At 36.6% G+C, this 19,006-nt stretch overlaps 1 protein-coding gene across 1 annotated transcript in view; it reads left to right on the forward strand.

Moving 5' to 3' along the window:
• LOC110106501 (serine/threonine-protein kinase ATM) overlaps nucleotides 1-19,006 on the forward strand; it is a 256,327-nt gene that overhangs the window by 148,854 nt on the left and 88,467 nt on the right. The window contains exons 50-51 of the mRNA XM_028694452.1: nucleotides 10,109-10,411; nucleotides 10,556-10,668. Coding sequence (XP_028550285.1) covers nucleotides 10,109-10,411; nucleotides 10,556-10,668 — 416 coding nt within the window. The remainder of the gene's footprint in view (nucleotides 1-10,108; nucleotides 10,412-10,555; nucleotides 10,669-19,006) is intronic.

Raw genomic sequence — 19,006 nt, forward strand, 5'->3', positions numbered from 1 at the left:
GTGCGTGACAGCCGCCATCATCTGATTAAAAGTATCCATGGTAGTGCTGCTACCACTAGCAGGATGAGCTACAGAGGGAACTACTGGAACTTCTCTACCAAATGGATCATTATGCCCATCAGTATTGCCATCAGTGGCATCAGGTTCCTGATCCATAGCCCTAAACCAAGTAAAAGAAAACTAATTCAATAATAATCACATCATCATACATTCCTAACATGTTTATAACTCATGTCTAGGATGCATAAATCAACCTAATGGCGCTTTATACGGATTCAAATCCTCAACTTGTGCTCTGATACTATTCTTGTCACGATCTAGCCCGGTTAGCTTGTATGAACGAGGCAGGAACGAAATCGGACGTTCAGATCAAACACTATTCATCTTTCATGTAAACAAAATTTTTCTAAACAATCTTCAAGAACAAAAAGCGGGTCTAAATATTTTAGTTCCATTCCACAGGTTGTTCATAATTTACAAGATGACAACTTATATCTAATCATGCTCTATATGCCATCCAAAAATAAAGTAAAGAACTACAACTAAAGAAAACAGTAAAAGAACCTGTCACCCGTTGCGCGACGACTATAAGTAAACCTCGGGTGATCTGCCATCACTTATGAGAGGGTTCTCCTGAAAATTTTCCAAAGTTAGGGAGTGAGCTACGCTGAGTAGAAATTTCTAACCCTAAACATGCTCATATGACTAAAAATGAAATGTACATTTTTAAACTAAAGGGGTCATGCTTTTCTTTTCCTAGTCATGCTATCTTGTTTATGTTATATGAATGAGAAATCATTTAGGTACCATATGCATGTGTCATTTGATATGTATGAAATGAATGCCGTCTCAAAATGCTTACTTATTATTATATACAACCGTCCTGGAGTACCAAGGGTGTACTGATCAGGTACACAAACCTCTTTTGGCCATTTCTTCCTTTTTCCTCTTTTGCCCCAAGGGCCATAATGTGTTTTTGCACCGTCTTTGGTACTCCGTAATCCTTCATACACAATCATTTTTATATCTTTTCATATGAACATACATTCATTCCTTTTCATATAACATGTTTGACATGAAATCTTTAAACATGAATTTGATAACATGTAATGATTACACTTAAGCACTTAAGCATGAAAGAAACAATGAAGTATATTGCATGTGTAACTAATATTCCATTTCTATAAAACATGTCATAAGGGCTTTTCTAGAAAATGATAAAAATATGAAATAACAAATGAACATGTAAGGAAAAGAATTCCTACCTCCAAAAATGTATTAATTCCTCCTCTTCTCCTATTTAATTACTCTTCTTCTTACCACCACCTAAAGAAAAATAATTTAACATATACCTTTTGCGAAAATAAAATTTCTAATTCTTTTAGAAGCTTCCTATAATCTTCCTACACCTATTCTTAAGGTACAACATCATCAACCTCCTACCAAACTTTGATGTTTTTATTAATGAATTTCGGATTTAAATAAAATATAAATTATAGGAGCCTAAAAATTCATGCAATTCATCCTAAGTCCTTCTAAAACATTCCCCTTTCTTGTACATAATAATAAATCATTATTATTTTCAGAATTTAATCATAAAATAATTATGAAAATTATTTTTCTTCTCAAAATTGCAATTTTTTTATTTAGATACCTCTCTAAATCATTTAAAATAGCTTTCATGACATGCAATACTAAAATCCCTAAGTTAGGAAAAACCCTAAGTTTTCCCTTATTTTTAAAATCAAAATTCTTTAAGAAATCTTTGCATTTCTTATACCAAAATCCTTTCATCACATTTTCTAACAATCCCTATAAAATAAAGCATAAAAAAAACCCTAATTTCGGATTTAATGTTTTCCTTTATGAAATCATCAACTTTAAAGCATAAAAATATAAATCTAAGCAAACCCTAAAGATTTTCTAAAGAAATGATCCAAAAAAAATCAAACCCTAAATCTTTCTTCAAGAAAATCTCATGAGAAATACAAGATTCTTAAAGAATATATTACCTTCTAGTTTCTCCAAGTCTTCCTCTATCTTTTTCCTAAAAGCGCTCGCCGGAAACTCGCCGGAATATCGCCGGAGAGACCAAGCCGATGCTGTTTCTCCCCTTCTCCCGTCGCCTCTCTTCGTTTGGCCGAGAAAACAAAACAAGGGACCGAAATATTCGGTCCCTTTGGCTGATGAGGGCTTAAGGAAAATGGGCAAAGGAAAATTATGCATGTACCCTTCTCCCAAAAGTTATTCTATTTTCTCATGAAGGACAAAAAGGGGAAAATAAAGACAAAAATTACTTAAACGAACTTTGACAAATTTTAACTTTAAAACCGTGCGAAATTAACTACAAGTTCTACATACCGTTTTGATCGAAATTTCGTGACGAATTTAATAAAATTTATTTCGTCGAATTCCGACGACATCAAAATTTTAGTTAAGTTCGTCGCGGCGCATCGATACGCGTGCGACGCACTCAAATGACAAATTTCGGGTTTTACAATCTGTCCGCTATACGAGTGTTGCAGATCCGGTGGCGTGGCGTTGTAACTTGTAGACGCCTTATGTTTGCTTGTATGAGTGTTGCAGATCCGGTGGCGCGACGTTACAGCTTCTGAATTGACTTGTTCGCTGCTTTGCACAGGTAGACTATCGTGCACTACTTGCATGATTTACGCAGGTAGATTATAGTGCACGAACTAATCTCCTGCTTGATCATAGATAACTACATTTATCACGAGCTTTTGTGATGGCTCGTAGTCGCTTGTACTTGATGTAGTCATATTACATTTTGTTAGGGATTATATATTGAACATACAACAAGTCTCCTATAACAATTTTTAGGAGCTTACCTCTGCTTTATATTTTTTATCTCCATTTGCAGCGAATCAATGTGTTTGCTAACCATTTGCATGATAGTTGATCGTATGAGTGTTGTAACATTCACTATCTTATGTTATGATAACTTGTAGGTGGGTAGTATCTTGTTCACATAGCAAGTATATAGTCTTTGCATACGAATTACAAGTATAAATTTCTACATTCTTCAGGGGTTTTTGCATTCATTCCATGTTAAATCCTTCTGCTCGCAGGGGGTTGATGTATTTGCTTAGCACCAGACTGTTTGTTGATCGTGAGAGTATCCTAACATTCACATATATTGCATTGAGTATGTTGAATTTGGGATAAGTCTCTCACAATATCATTAGACTCTTCCGTTTGCAATAGAATAATGTATTCATTGATCATAGGCGAGCCGCATTTCATTGTCAACCTCTCCACATATGATGCTCTTTTTTACTTGTAGGTGGGCCACTGTAGATATATGAAAAAGTCTTTCGTCATTACCAACATATATCTACATCTATTATATGTTGATCACCATTGCTTGCAAGGGTTAAATACTTTTGCTTGTATTTTGACATTGCTCGCAAGGATAATGTATCAGTTATTGCCTCCTACTACATGGTTTGTAGTGCTTGTATTTGTCGCATGTCTTTTAATTTTCACAAGAGATTGTCACATGTGTTTGTCAATTAATGATTGCTTGGTGTCAAGGAGATTATTTCCTTCACAACTCTCTTGTTTCACTTGCGAGCATATATGATGGCTAGCATGTCATCATATCCATTACAAGCTTCTAATTGCATGCATTCAAATGGCTTGTCGGGTATATTATTGATTGCTCATCATTCATGCATGACTCAAACCGCATGTCACAAGTCCTTGTTTGCATTTTAATTTTCACTCGTTATAGGTTTATGTATGGGTTATGATACACATTTGAAGCTTTCATTTGCTTGAAGTTTTCTCCAGCATGATTCCCCTTCTGTCCAAATTGTTAATTCATATGATTGTTATTTGATTCAATCAAGTTATGCCATTCATAGTTTGCTCAAGTCCAGCGAAGTGTCAATATATGTCCTTTGTTCATTTGGGTTAAAGCCCAAAAGATTCAAGTCATATTCACTTGGTATTCCAATCAAGTTTAAGTATGAACTTATTTCATTTAGATTCAATTATTTTGTTAATCATTTGCTTCGTGTCCAAATATAAGTCCATTTCATTGTTCAAGTTCAATGTCAAAAGTTCTAGTTTTGCTTGAGTCCAAATCAAGCTCACAAGTCCACTATCAACTTGTCCCCAAGTCCTTGTCTAAATTCAATTTGAATATTCAAATGTTCACTGTGGTCCATAGTTGATTCAAATTTGATTTCAGTTCAAATTAAGCCTCTTGCACATTTTTTATTTGGGTTCAATTGCTTATTAAGTCACTTAGATCTTGTTCAAAAGTCAAAGTACAAGTCCTCCGTTGTTCTTTTGAGTTTAATCAATTCCAGGTACAGTCTCGTGTTCACCTGAAATTTTGGCAAGCTCCTGGAGTCTCCCCTATTTAGGGGAAAACTATGCGAAACTGGGCCTTCCCACCAGGCGCAATAAAGGCGTGTATGGTAGGTGTCCTCGGACGAGGACACCGCGGCCGTGATCTTTCTTCCCATCACGCACAATAAAGACATGTATGGGGTCTTTGACGGTACCTATTTTAAAAAGCAGTTGGCTTCCCCCCCCCTACACACACACGCTCGAGGTACTTATGAGTGATCCCGCCTCGTCGTAGGTGCCGCACCGGGGTCCCATCCCACCACAACTGCAAATAAAGGCGTGTATAAGCGGTTTTCCGGTGCGCCACAAACATTGAATTAGTGCTTTTAGATGATTACCCGCCTCGTCGTAGGCGTCGCACCAGGGTGCCATGCCACCACGCACAATAAAGGCGTTGTATAGGCGTTTTCCGGTGCGCCGCGAACTCCGAAAACGGGCTCTCGAGGTTTTGAGTTTGGAAATTTTATACCTTTGCAAACGTCGGCGACGAAGATGTCGGAGTGCACAAAATCTTTTTTGTTTTCTCTTTTTTTTTTTTTCTTTTAAAGAATTTATATATTATATATATTATATATATATTATATATATATATATATATATATATATAGTATGTATAATAAGTATAATAATATATAAGTAAAGGGAGAGAGAGAGACCGGGCTACAGACGTGCTGGATCGGAAGTCCTGGCGGCTTGGAAGGAGATCGAGCTTGGTCTCTCTCTCTGTGAAGATCGGGATGGGAGGAAGAGATGGGAGGAAGAATAGAGGGCTTCGATGAGTAGTGGTTGGAAGCTCTCTCTCTTCTCTCTCTCTCTCTATGTGTAATCAGGATGGGAAGTAGGGACGGGGTTGGAAGGATCGAGCGTGGAAGAAGTGCCGAGGAGAAGCCTCTCCCTCTTCGTTTTATAGACGCAAAGACAGAGCGAGATCGAGGTGCTGTAGAATCGCAGGATTTATGCAGGAAGCACGCAAGGTTTTCAGGATACGATGCAGACGACGCTGAACAGCTGGATTTAAGCAGGATTTCGACAGGTTTTATGGGATGTACAGCCGATGGTTTACAGATATTTTGATTTTGAATTTTTTTTTCTTTTGAATCTCCTGTGGAGGTCAACATCCATATTGCTCTAAAGAGTCATATTGTGCTTTTGCATTATATTTGATACTCCGTCTTCAACATGCACAATCATTTAAACATTTGTTTTCATAGAAACATAGATATGTAGTGTAGTATTTTCATATCAATCATATGCATTGAGTATAAGACAAGTCTATATGAAAGAGACTTCTATGCCTTGTTTATTATCAAATAATGAGAACTTTAATATGCATGAGAATATTAAATATGCATTGCTTTAAATAATGAGGACATTTAATATACATGAGAACATTGAATATGCAATGAGAACATTTAATATAACATTTCAAAACATAAAGGAATATGAGTTTGTAGAATAAAATGTTCATATCTCAAATGTTGCACATTGAAAGTATTGTTTCACCGATCTCTTCTTAAAACCTCATTTTTTCAAGTCCTAAGGAAAAGTTACAACATAACAACATAAGCCTCTTATAATCAACCCAAATCAATATATCTCACTAAACACCCTACACATTCCATTAATTTAGGGTTTAGGGTATAAAGCATATTTATCTCATTACCTCTCCTTAGGATCATTAAAGCTCATTAACCTACCCATACCCTAAAGCATATTTATCTCATATTTCATATTTTAAAAGTTAATTTATCACATATCTAATCATGTTCATTAACATATCCAAATATCATGTTTTTATATGAAATATTTTCCTTAATGAGATGTAATTTAATTGCTAATTTTCGGATTTACCTAAATTCAAATTTTTGAAAACCTAATTCTTCACTAATATCATTCAATTTGCATGTTAAAACATCCCTTTTTCCTAATTATAATTTTAGGGCATTTAATTTTAGGATTATTACATATAAAAATTAGGGGAAAATATGATTTTGTGAAAAATGCCCAAATTTCACCATTAGAGCCCTCGTAATGTTATTTGTAAACACTTTAGGTAAGCATGCATCAACATTTTTCAAATTAGTGAAAAAACCCTAAGAATTGAACCTAAAATCCTTTGAAGAAATCTTGCATTTTCATGGCTAAAAATTGTTCCTAAGCCTTCCCTAACCTTCTCTCCAAAAGATTTTAACGTTTCATCAAAACCCTAATTTCTAAACTCAAAATTTTTCTCATGAAAGTTTGATTTGTAAGCATAAAAACGTTTTTAATAGTTAGAGTAATCATTATTGTAAAGATATTTTGTAGGAAAATTTTTTTAAAAGAAACCCTAGAAATTTCTTTCAAGGAAAATCACTTGAAAAGCTTTGAAATGTCTTCAAAAAACCATACCTTAGACTTTCCCGAGCCTTCCTCTTGATTTTTCCCAAAGAACTAGCCAGAAAATACCGTCGGCCGCCAGCTTTCGCTAGCTCCCGCAGCTCCTTCTCTTCCGCCCGCCCTCTCCTTCGTTCGGCCGATAGAAATGAACAAGGGATCAAAATAATCGGTCCCTTAAGGCTTTAAGAGGGTTTTTAGGAAAAAGACGCATGTGCCACTCTCCCAATTTCTTCCCTACTAGCTCATGAAGGGCTAAACGGGTATAAAGGGTTAAAATTTACTTAAACATCTTCGGCGATTTTTTACTTTCAAATCGTGTGAAATTCGATATACTTTATTTATACCGTTTCGATCAAAAATTTCCGTAGAATTTTATAAAATTTATTGCGTCTAATTCAGATGACTTTGAAAATTTGTCTAATTTCGTCGCGGCGCATCAAAATGCGTGCAACGCATACGATCGACAGTTTTCGGGTTTTACAAAGCAAAAGCTTTGGTTTTTCTAGTTTTTTTTCTCTATAGTCTAGAATAGGTTCCAGGTGGTGGCCGCCCTTTACAACATGCAGTTGTTGGTTGTCCATCCTTCTGCTTCAACTGGAAGGCTACCCAACCTTTCTCCTCTTCTCAATTACTTCATTTGCAAGCCGAACGGTTACCCTTCTTTTTTTGTCTTGGTTGTTCTTTCTCCTCCCCTCATAATTCTGGTGTGATTTGATATCATAGCCATCTATCATGCTGCTAAGAAGAGTCAATCCATGACCCATTCAAGAAACATCAGTTGTAGAATGGCAATGAGAGATCCGTCAATTATAAGAGCTGCTTGTGGTGATGGAGCTTTGTCAGCCAATCGAAAATCGGGATGAAGAAAGCCATCAAGAAGATGATGAGAATTCCTTCCACCAAGAAGTCTCTAGTGGGGAAGAAGATTCACCTCTTCGCTATTATAGAAGTGAACCAAGAAAGCCCCCTTCCAATCAATCGTCGGGATGAAGAAAGCCATAAAAAAGATGATGAGAATTCCTTGCACCAATAAGTCTCTAGTGGGGAAGAAGAACCATCTCTTCGCTATTATATAAGTAAACCATGAAAACCCCCTTCAGCTTTTCGGATCAAGATTGACCTTCTGGAATTTAAAGACTGCTTAAATCCAGATGAATGCATTAGTTGGCTGCATACTGTCGAATAAATCTTGGAATTCAATGAAGTCCCACTTGACCCTAAACCCTAGCAACTTGTAAACAGAGCCGCAATACATGTCCAAACTTGAAACCATGAGCTACTTTCAATGAAAATAGTAAGACCCAACCTGTTAAATATGTGGGCTACTTTCAATGGAAGCACTAAGACCTAACCTCTTAAACCTGTAGACTACTTTTAATGTCCAATCAATCATCGGGATGAAGAAATCCATAAAAAAGATGATGAGAATTCCTTGCACCAATAAGTCTCTAGTGGGGAAGAAGAACCATCTCTTCGCTATTATAGAAGTAAACCATGAAAACCCCCTTCAGCTTTTCGGATCAAGATTGACCTTCTGGAATTTAAAGACTGCTTAAATCCAAATGAATGCATTAGTTGGCTGCATACTGTCGAATAAATCTTGGAATTCAATGAAGTCCCACTTGACCCTAAACCCAAGCAACTTGTAAACAGAGCCGCAATACATGTCCAAACTTGAAACCATGGGCTACTTTCAATGAAAATAGTAAGACCCAACCTGTTAAATATGTGGGCTACTTTCAATGGAAGCACTAAGTCCTAACCTCTTAAACCTGTAGACTACTTTTAATGAAAGCAGTAAGACCCAACCTTTTAAACCTGCAGGTGATACCAGTTAGACCCACTATCCAAAATTGCGGGTTACTTTCAATGAAAGAAGTAAGAACTAACCTCTTAAACATACGAGCTACTTCCAAGGGAAGCCATAAGACTCTCCATACGGGCTATACTTCCAAGGGAAGCCGTAAGACTGTCCATATATGTTACTTTCAATGAAAGTCATATATCCCGACCCAAATCCAAACATACGAGCAACTCTTAGATGGAGCCATAAGATCCAATCTAAATCTAAACTACTGGAAACTCCTAAGTGGAGCTGTAAGTCCCAACCTAAATCAAATCATCATAACATCTATCCACATCAGTTTACTTAGGATTCCTTTAGAGGAGGCAACCCATCGCTACTAATCAGATTCCATGGATACTACAATTAACAATCATTAGTGTTGGTAAGCTGAAACCTACGACATACCTAGGGCTTCAGAACCATGGGATGTTGATCGGGTTTACCTCCATTTCCTCCACAACAGAAACTAAAACATCTAAAATTATTCATCCTTAATTAACAATGCTTTCATATATAGTAAGAGGGGTAATTAATTATGAGGGCAAGCCCTCATAGTAATTAAGGACCCAGATTAAATAAATCCTGATACTACTCTCAAGAAAAATTTGGTCAACTATAATCTGCTTCAAGGAGAATGGAATCCGATGGTTGTAAAGCAGGATTCATATCCACGCACCATTTTCCCTAAGCAAAACAACAAAATGTCCTAACTAGGTAATATATGAGTACAGCACGGCTAAGGCTAATTATTAATTATTGTCAAAGAAAAAAAGAAAAATACTAAAGCACTAAAATATAACAAGAAGTCATAAAGCATTCTATGGATCATGGAATCTATATAACTATTCAATTGGGTCATCTAGCCCAAAGCATTGTGAATTCTGGTGAGCGCTGATAGATTTTTTTTTTAAATATATGATATTTAGGGTTCTGTGGAAATCATACTAAGAATTTCTACACTCCATTTTTAAGTGTGAACACCTTCGATTTTTTTTTTTTATATAAAGAAAAAGAAGTTAATTTCTCTGAAGTACTTTACCCGGATAGCATCTTGTGTGCTCAAAAATTGGCAGTTGTCTAATTAATGTTACTTTCATTTTGAAAACTTTTTTTGAGAATTGTCATATACTGATATACATGCATTCTTTCTTTCTATTAGATTTTCAATTCACTTTCAAAAGTTGTAGATAGATATTTATTTTCTTAAGCTTTGGTTGTGCTTATATTCTGTGCTTTATAATGTGCTGGTAGTAATGTCATCGATTAATATTGGTATTTTTTTATAAAATCATATATTAAAATTTTGATCCTTTGCTTTAAATGTTCTTTATGAGAATTCCTCTGTTATGGCTAGCAAATCCGATCATATGTATTGCATGTAATTCTTTATGCAACAGTACTTTTAGTTCTTAGCATCGATCTTCTTCTTAAAATAGTGTGGAAGGATTTTGTTTTTTGTTCCAATAACTCTTTATTGACTCACTTCTGAACTTATTTTGACAGTTGGCATCTCAACTCATTACATTTGAACATGAAGGAAATTGGAGTAAAGCTCTAGAATACTGCGACTTGCTTGTAAGATCGGCATCAGTGCAGGAAACTGAAAGCTTGCATGGAGAATTATCCACAAATGCTGCCCTTACCTCTAATGTGTATGATGGAAAAACTGCCAATTGGAAGTATTGTAAAGGATTGATGAAATCTCTTCAAAACATTGGCACTAGTCATGTGCTGGATGTTTATAGTCAAGGATTGATGGCCAATATTGGGCATTTTAAGCTTGATTCTGAGTTCACAGAATTGCAGGTTTTTCACGTTCATATAAAATTTAAAGTAGATCAAGGTTTTTTCTCCTTGTAGATGTGGTTGATTTTTCATGATATAGTATTGAAAAGATTTATACACTTATATTTAAACTTTTTTTGGACTTTTTTCTAATTTAATCTGTAGTATGAGGCTGCTTGGAGAGCTGGGAACTGGGATTTTTCATTTTTCTCCTCTGAATTCACTTCTCGATCCGGGCAATATTCAAGAAGTGTTTGCCTTAATGAAAACCTGCACAGGTGCCCTTTTTTGTCAAGTTCCATACTGAACTACAAGCTTGACAATTCTGTCAATGCCGCTCCATCTGATTGCTTATGTTAATTTGCATATTAATCATGTCTTTACATATGATCTAAATGCATAATTTCATGCTGTTATTGTATTATTTTCAAGTCTTCCTTGTCATTTTACTTATTTTATTGCAGTGGTTTTTTCTTTTACGGTGTATACAGTTAGCATGAGAAAGTATGATGTTTCTATTGCTTGTTGTGTAACGAGTCAAAGCTGATATTTTTCAGCCAATGAATTGTTAGGTAGCTTTTGGGTGTCATGAGCTTGTAATGTATGAATGTTATCTAAAATTTTAAATATTTTTTAGTACTTTGTTAGACCGGTGCAGCCGGTCCACGCGGGACCGGCCCGGACACGAAACAGCTGAACTGGGCAGAGGCCGCGCGAGCTGCGCGCCTTGCGGGACGGTTTTAGGAAGGAATTGTGAGGAAGTTTAGGAGGGAAATTGATTGTAGGGACTGTTTAGGGAATTCCTTTTGAATTGTATGCATTAAATAGTTGATTTTTCTAGGGTTCGGGTATCTTGAATTTGGTTGAAATTTGAGATATCTTAGATTTAGGTTTTCTTTAGGCTCTTGGCATTGCTAGAGATTTGGGAGAGATCGATCCTCCTCTCGAATTGAGGATCAATCGGGTGGTTCATTTTAATCAGTTGCTTGATGCAGGCCCTTGGGTTGCTAAGAAAAGTGGTCGTCGTCCTGTAAGAGCTCCCTGGCAGTTTCGTTGAGCTCTCTTTCAGACTTCTTCTAATTTTCCACCAACTGGGCAACTCCATGGCTGCTAGATTCTTTGGCTCAGAACCTGACTGTTATTCTTACCTCCGTGTTTCAGCCCTGATGAAATTCCCGCTTCAGGGCTGACTCAGAGATATGGATCCAGCTACTAGCAGTATACGTGAACCTATTCCCCGGTAAACTGCCACCGTGCTTCCTGGCTAAGGGCAAGAATATGTGCCCATTAAATTCTGTCCTACCTCATCGCCCTCGGAAACGCTATCATAAGCATTCTTTGAACGCCGCAGCCTCGGATAGGCCTCCATCCTCTAGTCAACACATGATACATAGCTAACGGCTTTCCCTCTAAGCACATTCCCACGCTGTCATTTCTCTCCTCCGTACATCGCCCATTGATAGCAACATATCGCATCCACTTTATGAATCCACCCATGGCATCGCTCGACTCAAGATGGGCACTTCAGCTTCTCACATTTGGCTTCCGGTTTGAGTATTTGATATTTGAGATTTGAAATTTGGACCTCGCTCCGGTTAGATTTGCCTCACTTCAACACGCCATCATCGGGTAATTACAATAGCTACATTTTCATTTTTGTAGGATATTGGGAGGTATTGCAATTCAAGTCAAGTCAATCTCCAGTCTTTTTGGAGAGGATGAATACTGAGTATTAGACTGAGCATTTCGAATCGTTGATTTTGTGATTTTTAGATGTTGAAATTGGAGCAATGCGGGTTGGTAGCATTTGGACATGCGCAGCATTCTCGGACATTAGCATTTAGAAATTTATTGCATTTGTCGGAGCAGCATGAGGGTGTTTATTTATAGGGTCATAATTTAATACATAGAGGGGCATTTTAAAATGTTTAGGATGTTTAAAAACTAACGCATAAAATAGATCCATTGAACCAGTGATGGTTTATTTAGATATGATCATTTTGCGAGAGTGATTTTATTTAGGGACATGCCAAAATATTGTATTAGGGGCTTACAACGCCTTCTGTCCGCCTTGCACATCGATTGTTGCTGGATTCGGTGGGTTACTTGCTAATCAGGTTCTCATTTATGGCACATAGAAGATAATTCTTTACAATAATGCAAGGAAGCTTGTTCATATGGCTTAGAGATGGTGCTATGTGTTACGTCCCTCAGAAAAGTTATTTATTTTGATTATAATTCTCCTATTCTTTCGCCACGTAGGAGAATGTGTATTTTGCTTGTAGGCTAGTTGTTATGGGCACTACAAATTCCCTATTCCTCCTCATCATGAGATGAATTGTGTAATTGTATGGGTTATTATAATATCTACTCACATTTATAGGTAATTTTAATATGCACTCAAAGTCTGGTAATTATTGCTCATAATAATAAAGCGAATTATATCATTAAATATATCGCTGTTAAGGCGACTGGATTATTCTCAATTTATTTGATTATAAGGTCTTATGAGATAATCATTTTTCAAATCATCAAATTGTGATTTCTCTAATTGTTAAGCACTGTAGTTTGCTCATTAAAGTTTTCTATAACTCTTATGATCTCTTCAAATGCATGGAGATGTTAGGGTCCCTCTGCAAAATACAAGATTTGTGAAGGCTTTGTCGGTTTACATAGACTCGGAGAGGTACCAAGTTTTAACATATATTCATTATAGAAAGAATAATAATGCTGTATTCAATAGCATGAGATTTCCCAAAGAACTTTATAAGAGAATTAGACAATTCAAAACAAATTGTTTTAAGAAGAGCATTGAGTTTTTTTCAAGTTCAAGTGAAAGTCTGGTTGGAGTTTGAGTTTAAGTTCAAATCAACATTTTTTATGCGAATTTTAATTAAGATTTATTATACATTTGAATTGAATTAAATCAATTTTTTATTTAAGTCCAAGTCTTTTGTTGTCCACTGAAATTTCGGCAGCCTCCGGCGTCTTCCCCAGAGGGAGAAATCGGGATGGACTGCGTAATTCTTCCTACCCGCGCTAAGGTGCGACGTAGGGTGTTCGGAATTTAAACATTCTAACCAGATCTAAGATCGATCTGTGTGGGTCTTCATTGGACCATCCGGCCGGATCTAAGATGCGACGGCCGGGATCTTCGATTTTAACCATCCCACAAGGATCAAAGATCGACTGCGTGAGGTCTTCATTTTGGAACCATCCAGCCGGATCTAAGATGCGACGGCCGAGGTCTTCGACCACTGTATGAAATTTCTTTATTTTCTCTCCATTCTTTTTTCTTTTTTTTTTATTATTAAATTAATATATAATATTATACATTTATAATATTAATATGTATTATACAAGAGTTTCATTATAATATATAATAATATAAATTATATATTATAATACTTATATAAAGAGATTGGGAGCGGAAGAAGCAGCACCAGGAGTCGGCTAGCGAGAGTGGAGGGATCACGCATGGGTCGACGGGTTCGTCGCTGTCGGTGGCGGAGGATAGAGGAGGCCGGGTGGCGGTCTGGGGTGACAGTGTTGGAGAGGTTGACTGGAGTTCGACGGGTGGTAGAGGCGGATCGGGAAGACAGAGCGACGAACAAGAGCACATGTAAGTAGAGTTCGACTCTCTCTGCGTATTCGTTTCGTTTCTCTGAGCGTGTGTGTGCGTAACCGTCCGAATGGGAGAGGGATTGTTTGTTTATTCGTGAGTGAGGCGGTGGGTAAGTGCGGTGGGCGAATCGTCGTGTCCGATCGGGTATGTGATGGGTTTTTGGTCGGTGATTTTGTCACGGTTACACCCATATCATAAAAGAGAACATGAGAGAAAACTGAGAGAAAACTCAAGTCGAGACTTGTATTCACTAGTAGATGTATAAAATAGCAAGATACAATTGATCTCAATTCGAGGGAGGATCGATCTCTCCCAAATCATCAATGCCAAGAGCCAAAGAAAACCTAAATCTAAGATATCTCAAATTTCAAACAAATTCAAGATACTCAAACCCTAGAAAAATTCAACTATTTATATGCATACAATTCAAAGGGAATTCCCTAAACAGTCCTACAATCATATTCTCCTAAACTCCTCACAATTCCTTCCTAAAACGATAGAGAGGAGCGCGCGCGCGCTCCACCGTTCAGCTGTTTGTGTTGGCGGTTCCGGCGTGGACGCGCTGCACGGTCTAACAAAGTATATATAAATATATTAAATATTATATATATAAAGCTCATGACACCCAAAGCTACCTAACATTCATTGGCTGAAAATATATATGATTACACAACAAGCAATAGAAACATCATACTTTCTCATGCTAACTGTATACACCGTAAAAGAAAAACCACTGCAATAAATAAGTAAAATGACAAGGAAGACTTGAAAATAATACAAATACACATGAAATATGCTATTTAGATCATAAATGTAAAGACATAGTATAATATGCAAAATTAACATAAGGCAATATGATGGAGGCATTCGACTGAAGATTGATCAAGCTTGTAGTTCAGTATGGAATTGTTGAAAAAAAAGCGATTGTAGGGTTTTCATACAGGCATCACTTCTGTTGAATATTGAACAGTCGATAGTATAGAGTTTGATTTCAGTTTCTGCCAATTCTCTCGCATAAATGACCCACTATGTTAAAAAAAAGGTACTCAAATGTCAAGGCTCCATTACTACAGGATATAAATGTATATAAAAAGTCAATTAGGTTAGAGAAGAATTGCTAGGTGGCAATTTTCAATCTATCGGATGATAGAAAAAATCCACATTCTTACTATGACAAAAAAGCATTTGATCTATTCTGTTGATCTTATGACTATGTAAAAACACCTGTTAATTACTGTGAACTCTAGTATCAAGCTTAAAATAAATACATTGGCACATTCAATCCTTGACTATAAACATCCAGACAATGACTAGTGCCAATGTTTTGAAGAATTTCATTCAATTTCCTCTTACAATTTCAATTGCGTTTTTCCATCATAACATTAGAGGTAAGGGCAGCATTTGTGGATAATTCCATGCAAGCTTTCAGTTTCCTGCACTGATGCGATACAAGCAAGTCGCAGTATTCTAAGCTTTACTCCAATTTCCTTCATGTTCAAATGTAATGAGTTGAGATGCCAACTGCCAAAATAAGTTCAAAGTGAGTCCATAAAGAGTTATTGGAACAAAAACAAAACATCTTCCACACATATTTTAGAAGAAGATGCGATGCTAAGCTAAAAGTATGTTTGCTAAAGAATTACATGCAATACAATTGATCGGATTTTGCTAGCCATACAGAGGAATTCTCTAAAGAATTTAAAGCAAAGGATCAAAATTTTAATATATGCTTTTATAAAAAATACCAATATTAATCGATTGACATTCTACAGCACATTTAAAAGCACAGAATATAAGCACAACCAAAGCTATAAGAAAATAAATATTATCTACATTTTTTGAAAGTGAATTGAAAATCTATGAAGAAAGATGCATGTTTATCAGTATATGAATTCTAAAAAAGTTTCAAATGAAAGAACATTAATTAGACAACTGCAATTTTGAGACACAGATGCTATCCGGGTAAGTCTTCAGAGAATTAACTTTTGATAATAAAAACATAAAAAGATACCAAATAAAAAACTCCACTTAAAGAATGGCATGTTGTATAGATAATTGACTTATGTATGATTTGCACACAGAATCATTCTTCATTATATTCTAAATAAAAATATATCAGCGCTCACTCAGAATTCACAATAGCTTTGGCTAGATGTCAATTGTATAGTTATAATAGATTCCTCGATACTCATGAATGTTTATGATTTTTGTCTATATTTCTTAAGTGCTTTAGTTTTTTCTTTTGTTTCTGACAATATTAAATATTAGCCTAGCCTTTGTACTCTATATTACCTAGTTAGGAACTTTTTGTGTTTTGCTTAGGAAAATGGTGCGTGGATATGAATCCTGCTTTAACAACCATCGGATTCCATTCTCCTTGAAGCAGATTGTAGTTGACCAAATTTTTCTGGAGAGTAGTATCAGGATTTATTTATAGGGTCCTTAATTACTATGAGGGCTTTGCCCTCATATTAATTACCCCTCTTACTACATATGAAAGCACTGTAATTAAGGATGAATAATTTTAGATGTTTTAGTTTCTGTTGTGGAGAAATGGAGGTAAACCCGATCAACATCCATGGTTCTGAAGCCCTAGGTATGTCGTAGGTTCGCTTACAACACAATAATGATTGTTAATTGTAGTATCCATGGAATCTGAATTAGTAGCGATGGTTGCCTCCTCTAAAGGATCCTAAGTAAACTGATGTGGATAGATGTTTATGATGATTTGATTTAGGTTGACTACAGCTCCACTTAGGAGTTGCCAGTAGTTTAGATTTAGATTGGATCTTATGCTCCATCTAAGAGTTGCTCGTATTTTGGATTTGGGTCGGGATATATGACTTTTCATTGAAAGTAACTATATGGCGTTTACGCTCCCTTGGAAGTATAGCCGTATGGAGAGTCTTATGGTTCCCTGGAAGTAGCTCGTATGTTTAAGAGGTTAGTTTTAACTTCTTTCATTGAAAGTAACCCGCATTTTTTGGATAGTGGGTCTAACTGTACAACTGCAGGTTTAAAAGGTTGGGTCTTACTGCTTTCATTAAAAGTAGTCTACAGGTTTAAGAGTTAGTCTTTAGTGCTTCCATTGAAAGACCCACATATAACAGGTTGGGTCTTACTATTTTCATTGAAAGTAGCCCATGGTTCAAGTTGGACATGCATTGCGGCTCTGTTTACAAGTTGCTTGGTTTGGGTCAAGTGGGCTTCATTGAATTCCAAGATTATTCGACAGTATGCAGCCAACTAATGCATTCATTGGATTTAAGCAGTCTTTAAATTCCAGAAGGTCAATCTTGAACCGAAAAGCTGAAGGGGGTTTTCATGGTTTACTTCTATAATAGCGAAGGATGGTTCTTCTTCCCCACTAACCTGCAGGTTAAAAGGTTGGGTGGTCTTCCTTCTTTCTTAAAAGTAGTCTAACAGGTTTAAGAGTTAGGTTCTAGTGCTCCATTGAAAGGTAGCCCATATTTAACAGTTGGGTCTTAACTATTTTCATTGAAAGTAGCCATGGTTTCAAGTTGGACATGTATTGCGGCTCTGTTTACAAGTTGCTAGGGTTAGGGTCAAGTGGACTTCATTGAATTCCAAGATTTATTCGACAGTATGCAGCAACTATGCATCATCTGGATTTAAGCAGTCTTTAAATTCCAGAGGTCAATCTTGATCCGAAAAGCTGAGGGGGTTTTCATGGTTTACTCTATAATAGCGAAGAGATGGTTCTTCTTTCCCACTAGAGACTTATTGGTGCAAGGAATTTCATCATTTTTTTATGGCTTTCTTCATCCCGATGATTGATTGAAGGGGGCTTTCTTGGTTCACTTTCTATAATAGGCGAAGAGGTGATTCCTTCTTCCCCACTGAGACTTCTTGGTGGAAGATTCTCATCATCTTCTTGATGGCTTTCTTCATCCCGATTTTCGATTGGCTGACAAAGGCTCCATCACCACAGAGCAGTCTTATAATTGGACGGATCTCTCCATGTGCCATTCTACAACTGATGTTTCTTGAATGGGTCATGGATGACTCTTCTTAGCAGCATGAATAGATGCTATGATATCAAATCACACCAGAATTATGAGGGGAGGAGAAGAACAACCAAGAAAAAAAGAAGGGTAGCGGTTCGGCTTGCAAATGAAGTAATTGAGAATAGGAGAAAGGTTGGGGCGGCCTTCAGTTGAAGCAGAACGGACGAACCAACATCATGCCTGTAAAGGGCAGCCACCATGGAACCTATTCTAGACTATAGAGAAAAAAAACTAGAAAACAAAGCTTTTGCTTTGTAAACCCGAAAACTGTCGTCGTATGCGTTGCACGCATTTTGATGCTGCCGGACGAAATTAGACAAATTTTCAAAGTCGTCTGATTAGACGTATAAAGTTATTAATCCTGGAAATTTTGATCGAAACGGTATAAATAAAGTATATGAATTTCACAACGATTTGAAAATTAAAAATCGAGAAGATGTTTAAGTAATTTTAACCTTATACCGTTTACCTTCATGAGCTAGTTAGAGGAAGAATTGGGAGAGTGGCACATGCGTCTTTTTCCTAAAAACCCTCTTAAAGCCTTAAGGGACCGATTATTTTGATCCCTTGTTCATTTCTATGCGGCGAACGAAGGAGAGGGGGGGCGGAAGAGAAGGAGCTGCGGGAGCTAGCGAAAGTGCTGCGGACGGTATTTTCTGGTATTCTTTGGAAAAATCAGAGGAAGGCTCGGGAAAGTCTATGGTATGGTTTTTTGAGACATTTCAAATCTTTTCAAGTGATTTCCTCTGAAAGAAATTTCTAGGGTTCTTTTAAAAAAATTTTTCCTATATATTTACAATTAGGCGTTTATAGAACGTTAAAATCTTTTGGGGAGAGGTTAGGGAGCTTTAGACAATTTTAGCCATGAAAATGCAAGATTTCTTCAAAGGATTTTAGGTTCAATTCTTAGGGTTTTCACTAATGATTGAAATAATGTGCTTGATTGCTAGCACTAAATGTGTT

The sequence above is a fragment of the Dendrobium catenatum genome, unplaced genomic scaffold (genome assembly GCF_001605985.2).
Source record: "Dendrobium catenatum unplaced genomic scaffold, ASM160598v2 fragScaff_scaffold_488, whole genome shotgun sequence".
NCBI classification, from domain to species: domain Eukaryota; kingdom Viridiplantae; phylum Streptophyta; class Magnoliopsida; order Asparagales; family Orchidaceae; genus Dendrobium; species Dendrobium catenatum.